Source organism: Lagenorhynchus albirostris, chromosome 2, assembly GCF_949774975.1.
Source record: "Lagenorhynchus albirostris chromosome 2, mLagAlb1.1, whole genome shotgun sequence".
Lineage (NCBI taxonomy): Eukaryota > Metazoa > Chordata > Mammalia > Artiodactyla > Delphinidae > Lagenorhynchus > Lagenorhynchus albirostris.
Genome location: NC_083096.1, coordinates 84,628,806 through 84,645,855, shown reverse-complemented (window position 1 = coordinate 84,645,855; position 17,050 = coordinate 84,628,806). Strand labels below are relative to the sequence as shown.

General features: G+C 47.6%; 1 protein-coding gene across 3 annotated transcripts in view; it reads left to right on the top strand.

Moving 5' to 3' along the window:
- The window catches only part of VANGL1 (VANGL planar cell polarity protein 1), a 47,511-nt gene extending 32,676 nt beyond the window's left edge, over positions 1-14,835 (top strand). For all 3 annotated transcript variants that reach the window (XM_060139253.1, XM_060139251.1, XM_060139254.1), the window contains 4 exons: positions 7,080-7,213; positions 8,662-8,794; positions 9,984-10,218; positions 14,197-14,835. In XM_060139253.1, the coding sequence (XP_059995236.1) occupies positions 7,080-7,213; positions 8,662-8,794; positions 9,984-10,218; positions 14,197-14,457 (763 nt within the window). In that variant the 3' untranslated portion in view covers positions 14,458-14,835. The remainder of the gene's footprint in view (positions 1-7,079; positions 7,214-8,661; positions 8,795-9,983; positions 10,219-14,196) is intronic.
- The last annotated feature ends 2,215 nt before the right edge of the window (positions 14,836-17,050 follow it).

The following is a 17,050-nucleotide window of genomic DNA, read 5'->3' as shown; positions in this document are numbered from 1 at the left end:
GAACGAGGCTTCCCCACCTGGCCCTATCTCACCTTTTCTCCCTGCTCTGGGAGAACTTAAAGCTGCGGAGTGTGAGGCCTCTGACTGGGTGAGCTCCTACAGCCTTAATATTTCTGATTTTAATAGCATGTGCTAGTTTAATTGCAGAAGCCACAATCAGATCTGAGGAAAGTGAATGAATAGGAAATAAACAACTCTGTATGGGGGGGCGGGGTGGTGTGCACATACTTTTTTAGGCCTCGGGGCTCTTATCTGCAAAATAGGAAGGTTAAAAGGGAGGAGGTTTATGTCCACAGTTGTTTTCTTCAAGTATATTATGGGCTTTCACAAGAAAGAGGGGCTTGGTGCGGAAGGAAGCTGTGGGTGGACCAATGGGTAGAACTTAAAATAAGGTCATTTCAGTACAAAGTGAGAGCATATTTTCTTTTCCAGCAGAGGCTGGATGATTTCTGGGGTGTTTTAAAGAGTTGGTGCTTGGATTGCGAGTTGGGACTAGATAGACTCTGATTTCTTCTTGAGTCTATGCTTGGGAGAACACTAAAACTCTCTTCATTTCAAGAATTTTCTGATTTAATATAAGTGAAGGGACTTCCTTGGTGGCACAGTGGTTAAGAATCCACCTGCCGATGCAGGAGACTCGGGTTCAAGCCCTGGTCCGGGAAGATCCCACATGCCGCGGGGCAGCCAAGCCCGTGCGCCACAACTACTGAGCCTGCGCTGTAGAGCCCGCAAGCCACAACTACTGAGCCTGTGGGCCACAACTACTGAAGCCTGCACGCCTAGAGCCCATGCTCTGCAACAAGAGAAGCCACCCAGTGAGGAGCCTGCGCATCGCAACGAAGAGTAGCCCCTGCTTGCCGCAACCAGAGAAGAGCCCGTGCGTAGCAACGAAGACCCAACGCAGCCAGAAATAAAATTAATTAATTAAAAAAAAATATATATATATATATATATATATAAGTGGAGATTGGGTCATGCTTTTATGTCCAGGAACTGTGTGAATATCTTAGCCAACAACCAACCCCATCCCTTGCTACAAAATGCTCAGACTCGTTAGTAATGTGATACTATTTTATATTTGTATAATCCTGTAAGTTTATAAATGTTTTCACTGGCAGTATTTCATTTGCTCTTCTCGACAACCAGATGCAGTAGTTGGTATTCCCTCTCTATCATCAGCCAAGAGACAGGGCCCAGAAAGGGGAAGTAACTTATATGGTTTACAGAGTAGCAGGAATCCAGGCCTTCTGACTCCAAGGCAGTGCTTTTCCTACTTTTTGTACCACAGATGCCTCTCGGTAGCTACAGGTTTGATTTTTCAGGAGGCTGAGAGGTGGCAGCAAATACTGCATAAAAACAGAGAGTAGCATGACTTTATGGTCTAAGTCCCTAAGGAAAGCAATGATCCTGGCTCATTTCCTGTAGTAGTTCCCTCGTGGTAGCCCTTGGTGGGGAGGGCGGTACAGGTACACATAGGGGACAGATTGGCCTCCCCAACAAACACAGATGCGTAAGCTCCCGGTGCTACCATTCATAAGCCATTTGCTTTGGGTCGGGCACTTTAAAATATATTACCTCATTTAATCTTTAACAAAAACCTAAACCAGGCAGGTAGCTTCTCCTTGGGAAATAGGAAAGTGGAGGGTGGACTCCTGAGTCTCCAGTATTTTTCCTGGCCTCAGTGCCAACTGTTGAAGTCTCAGAAGGTCATTGAATTTGGAATTGTCCCCATTAACATTTAAGCTCATGAGACAACTACCACGGGTGACTCCAGACCTCAGCCCAAACCTGTATATTTGGGTCTTGCAGTCTGTCACTAGATTTTCTGACCAGCTACCTGCACCGGGCTGGCCCAAGTCACTTCATTAACCTTTTAGTAATACATTTATACAGTTGACTCTTTTGAAGCCCACTTACCGTGTTATAGCAGGGTTTTCTGTGTTGTTATATTCTCATCTTACAGATGAAGAATCTGAGCTTTGGAGAAATGAGTTAACTCGTTCAAGGTCAGAAAATAAATGGAAGAGTCAAGGGTCATGCTCTCTGAGCCCTGAGCCTGCACCATTTACAGTGTGCATCCTAAACCCACAGTCAGAGAGAGTGGAGAGGCTGTGGGGGTACAGATACGTAGGGCATTAGCTTGGTTTTGTTTTTCAGAATTTATTTTTCAAAGACACGTCTTTCAGAGTTTTATGAACTAAAATTTGAACTGTGTTCAGAGGTGCTTCTCTCCAAATGTGTTTTAGAAATGTAGCACGAGCTCATTGCCATGGCAGTTTTGTATGACAGTTGTCACTGACCCTGGAAGACGTTTTGTAGCTGATTAGACATAGCATTTCACATTGCACCCTCTTTGTCCTGAAAAGAAAATAGACCAGTAAGGCAACATGGTCAAGGGTGCGTTTCAGATTCAGCCGTGGCTGTTGAATTCCCTCAGACATTTGTGCTGATCCATTGCTGCCCTGTCTCATCCACGAGCTCAAGTTTGGACCAAGTAGAGTTGAGGGGGTTACTTTCCCACTGGGAACAGCATCAACTTCTTCTGGTCCTGATCGTGGCTAGTCCATCATCCATGTTGTCCTTTTCTAGGCGTATCTGGGATTCCTATACTTGTGTTTTTATGTGCAGGTCTCAAGTGAATTTCTGTTATGAGCTATGCGTATCCATGCGCTGTTTTCCACAAATATATGTGGTCTGTGAAAAGGGGCATTTCCCTGGGAGGGTGTAATTATTGAGCTCAGAGTTCTATATCTTGGGAAAGTGCTCCTCGCATGGGTTTTTGGTGTGGCCATGTCCACAATCGGTCTGGACATCAGGCTCCGCCTGCCTGTATACGGGGTTTCTGCATGAGGATCGTTTAGTCAGGTTACTGTCTTTTGTCTATGACTGGTAGTCATAAGAGAGGCAGCAAATGTCTCACCAGCTCAGTTTTTCTTGCCTCCCTCCTTCCCCAGAGGCAGTCTGGTCCGGAGACTGGGGTTAGTTGAAGGGTTTGCTTTTGTTCATCTCTGAGGCCCCTCTGCCTCTGAAACTCCATGGTTTTAGGAAATACATGCTCAGAACTGATCCTATACCTGTGACAATTACTGGGGTTTCCTAAATGTGCAGGTTGAGCCAACGAGTACCGTGCACCGTGGGGAAGCCACCGCAGGTGTCCCCGTGCGTGGGGGACTTTCCCGGGGCTTGTTGGAGAGCGAGCCTCGCCCGTGTGACTCCCCTGACAGGTCAGTGGGGACCGGAGGGTTGGAAAAGGCTTCCTGAAAGAAATCAGCCCTGCTTTGGCCCTGTGAGATGCCATATTTGGAAGATGCCAAGGAGCAGAGGCAGGGGGCTTCTGAACCCCAACACTGGCTGAGGACAGGGGTGCTCCTGCATCCTGGCATTGTGGAGCCGTAACTTAGGCTGATGCTAGGGTGCCCTGCAGGGTGGAGTCCCCTCAGTAGATGCCAAATGATATAGTAGTTGTAGATTTCTTTTATCCTGAAGTTATCTAACAAACTCAGCCAGTCCAGGGCATGAATCAGGAGCCAGAACGGAAATGAGAAAGCCCTTAGACTTGGGATTGAAATGGACATCGGACTGCCGTACTGGAGCGGATATCACTTAGCCCAAGCAGAGTGCCTCACGCCGGTGCCGCAAAGCCCATTTTCTCTATTTATACCAGGGTTGAAGATGTACAAGAACAGAGGATCGTTGCCTGAGGCAGCGAGGTTGACAGCAGCTAGGAATGACTTCGGTAGCCAGTAGTGAGAGAGAACATGGTGAAGAATGAGAGGAAACGGCTGTGATACTCAAGGTGACTGCAGCATGGGCACCAGGAGGAAGCCCGGCCGCCTAAGGGCTCTGACACCCCCCTCTGATACATACAAAGCACAACCCGGTACCTATTTGGGGCTGGTGATCACCCTGACTCACCAACAAGACTTACGTCATATATTACAGTCTGCTGTCTTCAAAAAGGTGAAGAGGGGTTTCCCTGGTGGCGCAGTGGTTGAGAGTCCGCCTGCCGATGCAGGGGACGCGGGTTTGTGCCCCGGTCCGGGAGGATCCCACGTGCCGCGGAGCGGCTGGGCCCGTGAGCCATGGCCGCTGAGCCTGCACGTCTGGAGCCTGTGCTCCGCAACGGGAGAGGCCACAGCAGTGAGAGGCCCCCGTACCGCAAAAAAAAAAAAAAAAAAAAAAAAGGTGAAGAAAGGCAGATTGGATTTTAATCCAAATCTCAACTTTTTTTTTTTTTTTTTAGCTCCTGTGTTAGCTTGTCCGCCTGTGGAGGCAGGCAGGTCCACAGCTGATTCTGGGGCTTTCTGGTGCCTCTCTGTTGAGACGGGGCTGAAGGAAGAAAACATCACCCGAGCCCTGCCCCTTGTTTGGTTTTCTGAGCAAAGGCTCCCGAGCCTGGGGAGGCTCCTGTCCAGTCCTTGAGCCCTCCCCAGGCCGCCCAGGGCTCTGGCGTAATGCTGACTGTGGACTTGCCCAGTTTGGAGAGCAAGGCTCCTGCCAGAGCTGGGTGTGGACAGACACCCCTTCTCTGGGCGGCATGGTGGCTTTGCGGGTAGAGAGGTTGGGAAACAGGGCCGCCAGGCTCTGGTCCAGCCGTTCCCTCTCTGCCTTGCAGGCCCCGGCCGAGGTAGTGTGGTGCCCTGGGCCCCTCCTTGCGGGCTGGCTGAACAGAAAAGCCAAACCCCACAACCACAAGAGGGTTTGCTTTGAAGATGGGCCTGAGCATAACCTCTGAGTTGCCTTTTTAAGTTTTAAATCTTGATCAGGGAAATACTTCTCTGCTGGAATCCAGGCCCCTTGAGATGTGTCCATGTCAGCACAGGAGCCTGGGATGAAGTAGCCTGCGTGCAGCAAGTCTGTGCACATGAACAGACCTCCTTCTGTGTAGAGGGGCTTCTCATCTCCAAGAAGCCCAGAGACTTTGGAAAAGCAGTGCCTGGGCAGGCGGGTGGAGGTGCGTAGGAGGGAGCGTTCGTGTGTGATCAGCGAGCAGGCAGAGGCCGCCGTCAGCCTCAGGATGGAGCAGGAGGTGGAGAAGCAGCACGTGCCCCGCCCGTGGGAGAATGTCACGGACACAGGGACAGAGCCGAGGCTGGCCATGCTGAGCCGGGGATCCGCCGGGCAGGGTGTCTGTGGAAGCCAAGAGGACTTCTGCACAAAGATCTGTGACACACAGACCTCAACTCAAGGGCCACTTCACTTCCTCAGGAAGCTGCTCTTATGCCTACCCAAGTCCTAGATGCTTAGAAGCCCCCCTCTGCGCTTCCTCAGCCCGTGTATTCCAGTTCGTGGTCACAGAGCTTCTGTTCCACATAACGCCGGCAAGGAGAAGCTCCTCCCACCCTATCTCTGCATTCCCAGAGCTTGGCTGACATAGGTTCTTAAATATGAGTGGTGAGTGGGCGACTGGAAGACTAAATGACTAGGGCTTTTGAATGTGAATTTGCTCTTAGGAATCTTATACTTCTGTTATTGGAAGTTGGTCTTCCCAGATTTCCCCAGCCCCGCATGAGTGTGCATATCTAGGTTGATACTAAGCCCCAGCTGAATGCGGATCACGGATCGAGGCACTGTGGGGATATGAGTAAGAAAGCATTGCCATGACTCTGCTCTCAAGGAGATTAGCTGATTGACTTCTAGATTGTTTTTCGACTCCCTGTTAAACTCTGGGGGCACAGCCGCAAGGGGAGCTGAGGACTGGGTTGGCAGAGTGTCAAGCTGATGGGTTAGGGGCTGTCTTGTCTTGGTGTGAAGAACCCTGAGCCACTCGGAGAGCTGTAGAAGGCAGTGTGGTCATCCAGGAATTGAAGGCAGCCCTATCCTGGTGCCCAGGCTATTGTAAATAATCCTTATAAGCTCACCTACTTAGCAGGGAAACAGGAAGAAAACTATAAAGGGCAAGATACAAATAACCATGTGGAGTTTAGCACATGGGTGGTTGGTGAACATCCAAGAGACCTGGAGAGGTCGGTGCATACGTACACTGTCCTACAGTGGCCACACATCTGGGAGGAGGAACAGATTGGAGTTCCAGCTCTGCTGTTTGGTAGATGTGTCCTGTTTGCAGGTCATAGATTTTTGAGCCTTGGTTTTCTTCCCTTGAACGATTGTGAGGGTCAGATGAGATGAGGTATGTAAAATCCCTGGCTGTGTTATGACAGGTCACTCTTTGAAGTGGTGAGTGTCCTGTATCTGTGCCCAAGAGCATGTTCTTTTGCGACCAGTACTGAGTATGGGTGCCCCCTTCACCCACCCAGCTACCTCTTCTCTGCTCCTCTGCTGCTCTCAGAGGGGCCAAGCTGGTGACAGGTTAAAGATCGTAGGACACTGGCAAGTGGAGTCCTCTTCACACACCCCTGCGGAGGACTGGAAACAGCAACCCACGGAGCAGGAGGCCTTGTAGACCGAGAAACAGTGAGGTCTCAACTGAGGCCTCAGGGGGCTCAGGGAAAAGGATCTTGTTTCCTCTGAAAGAGGGAGCTCTCGCTGGCCTGGGATGGATGGGATGAAGAGTAGGAATCAGGATTAACTAGTGTTTGCAACCAGTATTTTTCCAGTGCACTTTGCCCCGTGTGGGTGTTGTTTTGACCTACAGAAAACTGAAAACCCTACATTCCTTCCATCAGGGGCAATGAGGTGTAGGTAGAAACACTGCTCTAGGACCTGACAAACTTGAATCTACACTTCGTTGTTTCACTCAGTAGCTCTGCAGCCATCTGTTAGTCCTTGACCTTTTTGGGGTCCTCAATTTGCTCTTCTGTGAACTGAGAAAACGAGGAACGTTCTGTGTAGCCTAAGCACATCTAAATTAGAAGGTATAACATTCCTTTCTCGCGTATTGGCTAGATGGGATGTGGCTAATGATGTAGCCTGGGAGAAGGCACAGAAGCCACGGAACGATGGGACCTAAGTTTCATCTTTAAATTCTTGTCCTGGAGACAAAAGATGTGGTGAAACCCAGGAGCCTTCTATGTGTGGTTATCCTTGGTGATCCGTTATTTTACCTGACTCCAAAAGAGGATTTTTTTCACATAGAACCTGCTTGGAAAAACTGCATTAATTTTGCCTTCTTTTCTCAGTATCCAGCGAGCAGCATTGGTGGTTCTGGAAAATTACTATAAAGATTTCACCATCTATAACCCCAACCTCCTAACAGCCTCCAAATTCCGAGCAGCCAAGCACATGGCCGGGCTGAAAGTCTACAACGTAGATGGTACGTGCCTTGAAGTGGTGTCTCTGGTGGGTGCAGGGAGCAGTTGGCCAACCCAGTACTTAGATTAAACTGTATGTTCCATTTGGTTCTGCCCCTCTCAGGGTCTGCCTTTATGGTACATTCTCATTTCAGAACAATTATTCCTTTTTTCTTTTTCTTTTGTCTTTTCTTCCTTTCTTTCCTTTCCTTTTTTTTTTTTTTTCCTGACAAAGATATTTTTAGAGAAATGTTGATTGATCGTCTGCATATGTGGGAGACTCATTCATTTGAGGATTTTATGAAAACTACATGAAACAGGAGTGATGTGGGTTTCCTGCCTCCTGTTGTGAACATCTTACATTGAAAGCTCATAGGAAAAGGCTGCTTTTCAAAATTTGGATAAATTACCGAAGATTCAGCTACCCCAATCCATTAAGTCTATAATTCAGGCCTCTGGTGAGATTCTTACAGGCATTTGTCAGTCCTGGCTGAGAACCAGAGTTGAGTGGGTGGCTGGAGGCCGGAGGCCAGGCTGGGGACATCAGAGCTGTGTTTCGGGCTATCAGATGGTTAAGTGCAAGAAACAGGACACGGTGTCATTTCTTGCCAGGTACCTTGGGTCAGGGCAAGAGCTTTGCAAAGCCTAGAAGAGGATCATATTGTTAACAAGTCAAGTGATTTATAGGCGGTGTCAGTCTTAGTGACAATATCCTCCCCCTTTTTTTGTTTTTGGCTCTATGAGATGTGCAGTCGCTTGTGAATCCTAAAGGGTTGGTAAATTTCACAAACCTAGTGCAGAATCCCACTAGCAAGCCAGGCCATTAAGTAGATGCTACGTAAGAAAGCGTACAGTCTGCCTCATCCTTCTAAAAAGTTAAGGCAGTCCATGGTCAGGGGAACGAGACCAGGAGTTCTAGATGTGTATTAATAAACATGACATTTTGCAAGACCCCAAGCATGGGTATTTTCTGTAAAAGTTGTGGCTACCATGACCCTCCAGCACGTGTGTGGTTAATATCTCCGTGGCCATTGACTCTCTTTTTCCTCTGTCCTGTTCCCCCCATCCCTCTCATTCTCTCCCATTGTCTTGTCGCTGAAATGAATGTTCCAGCTGCCCTTATGGCCAAAATGGAACTTTATGTAACAGATGGTAAGTAACATCTTCAGCACAGTCTGTGCTATTTTTGGCCAGCATTTTAATTGTCAAGTATTCTTCATCTCCTTCGGAGTTCTTTTTCCATTTCCACTCATCAAGTTGGGGTTTTGGGAGATTTCCCTCTTCTTGTGAGCATTTTGAACGCAGAGCAGGGGTCCTGTTCACCCTTCTGGGAAGTTACTTTTGGGATTTGTGTATGTGCTTCACAGGGGATGGGCAGACGGTACTGACAGACTGTGGACTAGTTTTCTGCTCTGTTTCGCTGCCCCAAGGCATTAAAACTGTCCTTCCTCCATCATCCTTTCCCCCAAAGGCCCCAGTAATAACGCCACTGGTCAGTCCCGGGCAATGATCGCCGCAGCTGCTCGGCGCAGGGACTCGAGCCACAACGAGTTGTATTATGAGGAGGCGGAACATGAACGGCGGGTGAAGAAGCGGAGAGCAAGGTACACTGCCCACCCCCCAACACTAGCATGCCTGTAACACACTTTTCTTTTGAATGGCATACTAACACTCTTTTTCAAAAATTTATTTTATCGAAGTGTAGTCGATTTACAATGTGTTCATTTCTACTATACAGCAAAATGACTCATTTATACATATACATACATTCTTTTTCGTATTCTTTTCCATTATGGTTTATTACAGGATATTGAATACAGTTCCCTGTGCTATACAGTAGGATCTTGTTGTTTATCCATCTTATGTATATAACAGCTTGCATCTGCTAATCCCAAACTCCCACTCCTTCCCTCCCCCAACCCCCTCCCCCTTGGCAACCACAGTCTGTTCTCTGTAAGACTTTTTTTTAACCAGAATGAAATTTCAGTTTATAAACATGACCTGCTTGGGCCTTTGGAGGGAATCTTGCTCCAGTGTTTCTCAAACTTTAGCATTCAAAAGCATCACCAGGAGGACTCGTTAAAACACAGATCTCAGCTTCTGGGCCCTACCGGCAACGGATACTTAACTTTTCAGAAGGTCTAGAGTGGGGCCCACCCAAGAATTTGCATTTCTTTAAAATTCCCAACTGATGATGAAGCTGCTGGCCGGCAGCCCGCACTTTGAGTGGCCCGCCCTATATCCCCAGGCTCTTGCTGATTTTCAAGATCGGATCACATTAGCCGAAGTGGACAGAGATGGTTTTCATCATGTGTGCTGCGCCCCTTCCTTCTTTTCTCCCAGGGGCTGCTGGTACGGGCGGCTGGATCCGGGGATACAGCTCTGGCTCTCTGTAAGGCTGCTTCCGCACCACCAGCCACCTCTCAGTGCAAGCAGAGCCTTTTGTAGCCAGAGTCTGAGGGGCCTTAAAACTCTTTTCATCTAACCCTTCATTGTAAAGATGAAAGGGACTGAACTGAGTCTCCCGAGTAAATTAGTGGCAGAATTGAGAACAGAAGTCATCTCCGACCCCCAGCCTCCTTCCTCCTCACCCTGGAGCCCCCATTCCACGTATTATTTTTGCCTTTGCCTTCCTTTCCCCTTCCCTCCTCTCCCAACCATCTGGAGTGTCAGCTAAGGACTGGAGCCTTGGGTGAGCTGGTGGCAGACTGGGAGGAGTCATCCCACATTCGGTGTGACTCTGTTCTCAAGCCCTGCACCACGGTCCTGACTGCTGCGTTTCATCGCCTGCAGGCTGGTGGTTGCAGTGGAGGAGGCCTTCGTCCACATCCAGCGTCTCCAGGCTGAGGAGCAGCAGAAAGCCCCAGGGGAGGTGATGGACCCCAGGGAGGCCGCCCAGGCCATCTTTCCCTCCATGGCCCGGGCTCTGCAGAAGTACCTGCGCACCACCCGGCAGCAGCACTACCACAGCATGGAGAGCATCCTGCAGCACCTGGCCTTCTGCATCACCAACAGCATGACCCCAAAGGTGCGACTTGTCACCGAGCTTGGAAAGTCCCATTTTAGGGTATTACCAGGAATGATAAAATCAAAGGCTTCTCTAAAGCACCAACTAATAAGAATTAATGATTCTCACTTATTTTATGTTGTTTTGATACCGTCGTTTTTAAAATGTGCCTTTGAAGGCCTCTAGATTCAAGCAGAGGAAAGACTTTCACTTAGAGACAGTCCAGGTAGTAGTTCAGGTTACTCTGCGGATTCTGGGGCCAAGTTGACTTACTCTAACCTGGCACCTCCACCGACTAGTGGGAAACCTTGGGCCAAGAGCCTAATGGCTCTGTGCCTCAGTTTGCTAGTCTGTAAATTGGGGATAATACTAATATCTACCTCACTGGGTTGTCATGAGAACTAAGAGAGTCCATTCTTATGAAGTGCTTAAAACAGCGTCTGTCATAATATAAGGACCAAATAAATAGCCATTATTATCAACCATAGAAAACGTGCCATCACTTCGGTGTTTTGGCTCTTAGGGGGTTAGTTTTACTGAATGCTCTCTGGGATTATGACATGAGCACACTTTGGGGGCTGTTACAAGAAACAACCATGCATCTAATAGAGGGCTGTGGCCAAGGAGGCAAAGTAGAGGAAGGGTTCAGCAAAGGACCTCTCTTCAGACAGAAGTGGGTTCAGATCCTGGCTCCACCACCTAATTGGTTTGTGACTTTGCCTAAGTTACTCTTCACTTGTTTCCTCTTTTATAAAATGGGGATAATAATAGTATCTACCTGATAGGATTGTTGTATGAGAATTATATTAAACATGGCAGCATGACATGTAAATCATGAGGTAGAAAGTAAATGAGCTTGCATATAGTACACATATAACACACGGTAGTGATATTATTAGTATAAGGACCTGTGTTCATACATTGCCTTGTAATATACAACTGCTGGTTGCATTGTCACTAACCAGTAACGATCCTTAGAAAAGCAATATGGAAATATTCATTAAGAAGCCATAATGTTTCCCATATTCTTTGACTCACTAATCCCTCTCCTAGAAAAAGTACTCAGCACAGTCAGCTATACTCATGAATATATATGCACGTGATTTTTGCAAAATAATCTGTATTAACTCCAAACTGGAGTTAAAAATAGAACAGTGGCTTACATAGTACAGTATCTCACCTGTTAAAACATGGAAGAATCTTTGTTAGAATATTAAGTTACAAAAAACAGAATGCAAAAAGCTTTGAACACTATGGTTTACAAGTGAGTACAGTATGTCTGCATGTGCAAAGTGATAGCTCGTACCACATAGAATGGAAGTGGTGGTTTTCCTTTTTCAAGGTTTTTTTCTTTTTTTTTAAGTTTCCCAGTTGCTTTCTTTTTCATTTAAAAAAAGTATACTTTTCTGAATTAAAACTAATAATCTTTGTATAAAAATCCGAACATTAAAGAAAAGTATAATGTACAAAGCGAAGTTTTCATTCCCCTAACCCAGACAGTTCTTACTGATATAAAGAGTAGGGGTATATTCTTTCAGGTGTTTGTGTGTGTGTGTTTTTAAAGCAGAAATGGATTAAAAAAAAAAAAAGGAAAAACAGAAATGGGATCTCATACCATATAAGTAAAGTTTGGACACTTGCTTTTTTCACTTAAAGCTGTCTCTTGGCTATATTTCCATGTCAGTACTTCGCAATCTCCGTTATACAGATCTGACTCATTCCCTGTAATAGCTGCGTCTTATTCCACTGAATACCATGGTTTGTTTAATGGATTGCCTACTGATGCACATTTAGATTAAGATCTTTCATTAGTCTAAACCAGGGGTTGGTGGTTTTTGTTAATCGAGTTTTATTGGGACACAGCTACACCCTTTTGTTTACAGATTGTCTACGGCTGCTTTCTCTCTACTACAGCAGGGTTGAGTAGTTGTGACAGTGTGTGCCTTTGCAACACCAAAACTATTTATATTTAAAGAAAAGTTTGCCAATCCCTGGTCTAAACAGTGTTGCAGTGAATATCTCTTTTTTACATATGTGTTTGTACGTTTATGCAAGTATTTCTGAAGGATAAATTTCTAGTAGAGGAACAGCTGGATCAAAGGTACAGATCCTGCCAAATTGTCCTTCTAAGGGGTGTTACTGTTTCACACTTTTGCCTTTAGGATATGAGACCGTTTATTTCCCCCTTACCCTTGCCAGCATTGGGTGTTATCATTCTTTTTGATCATTGCCCATCTAAGAGGAGGGAAATAGATTGTTATTATTTGAAGTCATATTTAACTATTAATGTGATAGAACATCTTTTCATATCTTAATTTTCTATTCTTTTATAAATTGTCTTATTAATTTCATTTATCTAACTATTGAGCTGTTTCTTTTCCTTATGATTCATAAGAGTTGTATTTTTTTTTTTTTTTTTGGCCATGCCTCGTGGCTTGCAGGGTCTTAATTCCCCAATCAGGGATTGAACCTGGGCCCCAGCAGTGAAAGCGCTGAGTCCTAACCATTGGGCCGCCAGGAATTGCCCACATAGGAGTTATTTTTATATGAGTGAGTGTTGTGGTAGAGGCACAACTCTCCCTTCTGCCTTAGAATATATGCTTATAGATGAGAAATAATGTACCTGGCAGCAGCAGTGAGGTGTGGTTGGAGGATACCACTTAGAAACCATCTGTGACCTGTGTTTAGGACCAGAATGTTTTATCCTAATATTTTCTATCTGGATCCCTGGTTCATTCTTTCTTCTTCTTTCTCAAAGCTAAATCGATGTATTTATTGATGTAACACACACGCTGTTGAGCCCCCCAGCATATGCCAGGCACATGGAAAATCCGAATTTAAAAAATAGTTCCTGGGCTCCCCTGGTGGCGCAGTGATTGAGAGTCCGCCTGCCGATGCAGGGGACACGGGTTCGTGCCCCGGTCCGGGAAGATCCCACATACCGCGGAGCGGCTGGGCCCGTGAGCCATGGCCGCTGAGCCTGCGCGTCTGGAGCCTGTGCTCTGCAACGGGAGAGGCCACAGCAGAGAGAGGCCCGCGTACCGCAAAAAAAAAAAAAAAAAGTTCCTGCCTTCCAGGAGAGTATAGTTTAGTATAGGCCTCAGACAAGCAAGTTGGCAGTAATTGTTCAGAAAGTAAAATGTCACACGGGAGTCATGCCATGATTAGAGGCCCTTAAAGGAGGACATGTTCACCTGTGTTCAGGGAGTGGTGTGAGAAGATTTAAAGGGCCAGGAGGAGTTTGCTGAAGGACGACATCCAGCAGGAGGAACAGCACATGTCGAGGGGAATGTCGAGGAACCCACGGAGCTCAGCCCTGCTAGAGCCGAGAGAGAGGGAGGTGGACGTGGGGCCCGGCTATCCCCCGGACTTGCCACGCGCACACCCCATCCCCCATAAAACAGCCTTGCACCGTGAGACGGTTAGAGTCAACCACTTCGTCCTCACAGCAGCCCTGTGCGTTAGCGCTGTCATCTCCTCCACCCGCAGAGAGGTTAAACGGCTCATCCAGAGGCACACAGCAGCAAGGGCAGAGCATGCGTTTTTGTGTGTGCAGGTATATCCCTGTATTTCTTCTGCTCACGTTCCCAGAGTGCTTTTCCGTGCTTGGCACTTGCCCCGAGGAGCTCTCGGGATGGGAGGAGGCCGACCTATGAACAGGTACAAGCCGTGGCCTGGGCCATGGGACCCAGGCCCTTAGAGGCGGCTGGTGCCTCAGCCACGGCTTCTGGGCAGACGTGGGTACCAGCCACCCTGCCTTCCTCGCCTCTCTGCTTACCACCGTTGGCACCCTCTGGTTGGAGAGTGAGAAAGTAGGGGAGCCTTCCCTCCCCAGCAGGGACTCCGTGGGGCAGTCCTGATGGAATTGGGTGTGATCTGCGGGCCCATCCTGGTTTGTTGGGAGGACATGTTTTCCCAGGAGTGAGAGCAGGCAGCCCCCAGCAGCACCGCCTGGAGCGGGTGCTCCCTCCCTAATAGCATCTCCGCTTGTCCTTGCAGGCCTTCCTCGAGCGGTACCTCAGCACGGGTCCCACGCTGCAGTACGACCGGGAGCGCTGGCTCGCCATGCAGTGGCGGCTCGTCAGTGATGAGGCCGTGACCAGCGGGCTGCGGGATGGACTCGTTTTTGTCCTCAAATGCTTGGACTTCAGCCTCGTAGTCAATGTGAAGAAAATTCCGTTCATCATGCTCTCGGAAGAGTTCATAGACCCCAAGTCTCACAAATTTGTCCTTCGCTTACAGTCTGAGACGTCAGTTTAAAAGTTCTATATTTGTGGCTTTATTAAAAAAAAAAAGAATATATAGAGAGATATATATGTATACCAGAGGGGCATCTTTGTTTTTATTATTCTTCATTGCTGACTGAACTGGCAGATGAGAGACCAGGGTCCTTTGACCATCTGCACTTTATTTGGAAGGAAGCAGAAGATGTCCGTCCTGGAAAAAAGTGACTGATGACATCTGACTTGGGGATGGGACGTCTCTCGAGAAGCCGTTCCCTGGCGTTTCTGTGACAGCTGCAAACCAAAGCGGAGCTGGAGGTTCTTGGGAACCTCGCCTTACGACTCGTCCCTGCCTTTCGTCCAGCACCCAGCCCTGCCCTGGCTTCTGGCCATCCCACTCGTGGGCCTCTGGGGACATGTCCACACGTGTTTGTATATGTAAACATCCGGCACCATGGGAGCCACGGGCCATTCACGAAACGCCTGCCTTCGTCTTTGTTCTCTGTTGCCTTAGGTTCTGCAGAGAAAGATCACAACGACAAACGTGCACTGTCAGTTTACAGCTCTTAATGATTTTATTTTTTTCCCCAAAGAGAGAATCTACCTGCCCCGGTTTTGACCTGCTTGCCTACCAGCTTGAGCAGGTAGCTCTTTCCTAACCCAGTGATGGCCTACCTGACCCCGCTCCATCCCACCCCCACCCTCCCAAAACACACCACACCCTACCTGGCTGGCAGCCCTGGCCAGGGAGCCCAGCCTTCAGAGCCGCCCAGGACCTGGCTCTTCACGTGTGCCCTCGGGCTCCATGCACAGCCCCCACGGATTGTTTGTTTACGTAGGGAAGGGTGAAGTACCCCCCAGGGAGGTCCCAGGGAGGGCATGCCAGCTAGGATGTCCCTTTCAGGCTGCGGCAGGAGCCCCTCCCCCCACTGCTCCACACCCACCAGGGGGAGACCCACGCTGTGACTCAGGGACTGGCAAGTTCAGCTCAGAGCCTCCATTTCCCTGGAGGTACGTCCTCACAAAGCTCTATAGCAAGCTGTCCTGCCAATGGACAACTGCGGCGTCCAGCCCCTGACTCTGACCACCGTCACTGTGCGCTCATCACCTCTGCCCCTTACCACCCGTGCAGGGGCTCCTTTAGGCCCTGGTGCTAAATCACTCGTAGTTGGCAGTAAAGTGAGGAGAGGGAATGGGCAAGCTGCAGCATCTGGGGAAAGGAAAGGAGGGAGCCGAGCTTGCGATCCAGAATGATGCCAGCCTGGTCTGTTTCTTAGATGGTTTCAGTGGGCTTGCCTGGGCCTGGGCCCAGGGGAGCAGCCGGGCCGGGCGAGCGGAGGCGCCAACGGGCAGAGCCCTGCAGCGGCCTTCAGTTCCTCCATCTGCCTTCCTGTATCCACAGCAAACCTTTGCAAAGTGTTCACTCTCGCTTTTCCCCAGTGTTTAGGGTAACCAGTCACCTTGCTATAGCCAAGGATGACACTGTCAAATGCTCTTTGTGTATGTGTTCGCATGTACCCTTTCTGGCTTATGCATTCCACACGTGGTGCAGTGTTTGTTATTACTGTCTTAAACCAAAATTGGCTTTTGATGTTTGTCACACACCTGTACCTGAAAAAGTAAACAGCGTCTTTGAATCCACAGCCTTCAGGTCAACAAGAAGATGTGTTGGAAAAGCAGGAAGGAGAAACCAGTCGGTATGGTGTGAAGCCAAGACATACTATTTAACTACATGGTTTCCGTTTATGAAAAACACATACCATGTAACCAGGGTGCTTTTGTTCTTCTTAGTTTTTGCCTTTAGGTCCCTTCAAGCCGGACATTCCTTTTGATGTCTTTCTCAGGAATATATTTTGGGAGACTGGGCAAGGGATGGTGAATGTATAAGAGACTTTGGCTGCATAAAGGTTATACTGTCCCAGACTAAATGTATCAGAGGCTGCTGCATCAGAAACCCAGCAACAGAAGTACCACACGTGTATATTCATATGGTTAATCATGACACTATCCATCAGCATTCTAAGAAACTGTGCTTACAACCCTGTCTTCAATTACCAGTCCAGAAGGGGTTAAGTTGGATTCATGGCTTTGGTGCCTGCTTTCCCAGCAGGGTGAAGAAAGGTTTAAATTAAGGAATTTCTTTTCTCTCTCTCCCAGTCTTTGCATAGGAGAATGTCAGACTTTGTGAAATTATTGTTTCTGTTTTAAATTGAATATTGATTTTTTTTTACACTGACTTTGTATTGAGTCCTTTTCGAAAGAACAACGTAATAAAATGCAGGATCTTTGTATCAAGGCTTTGCACTTGCAAACTCTTAATAGCTTGAGTTACTGGTGCAGTGGGAACAATGTAAATGGCATTTTTTAAAAAATGTAAGTTTTCAGAAAAGCTGTATCAGACAATCGAACACAGTCCTTTTCAGTTCTTGCAGTCAATAAGCTCTTCTTTTGAAAAGGAGTAAACTGTGCCCTGGGCTAGTAGAATTAGAAGATAAGTTCACATTACAGGATACAAGATTTTGTTTGCCTGAAATTTTATAGATTTTCTATAACTTTCAACCTGTTATTAAAATGTGAACGTTAAACAGTAAGGAGTAGAAAAACTTAATGAGGAGTATATGTCTGAGGTT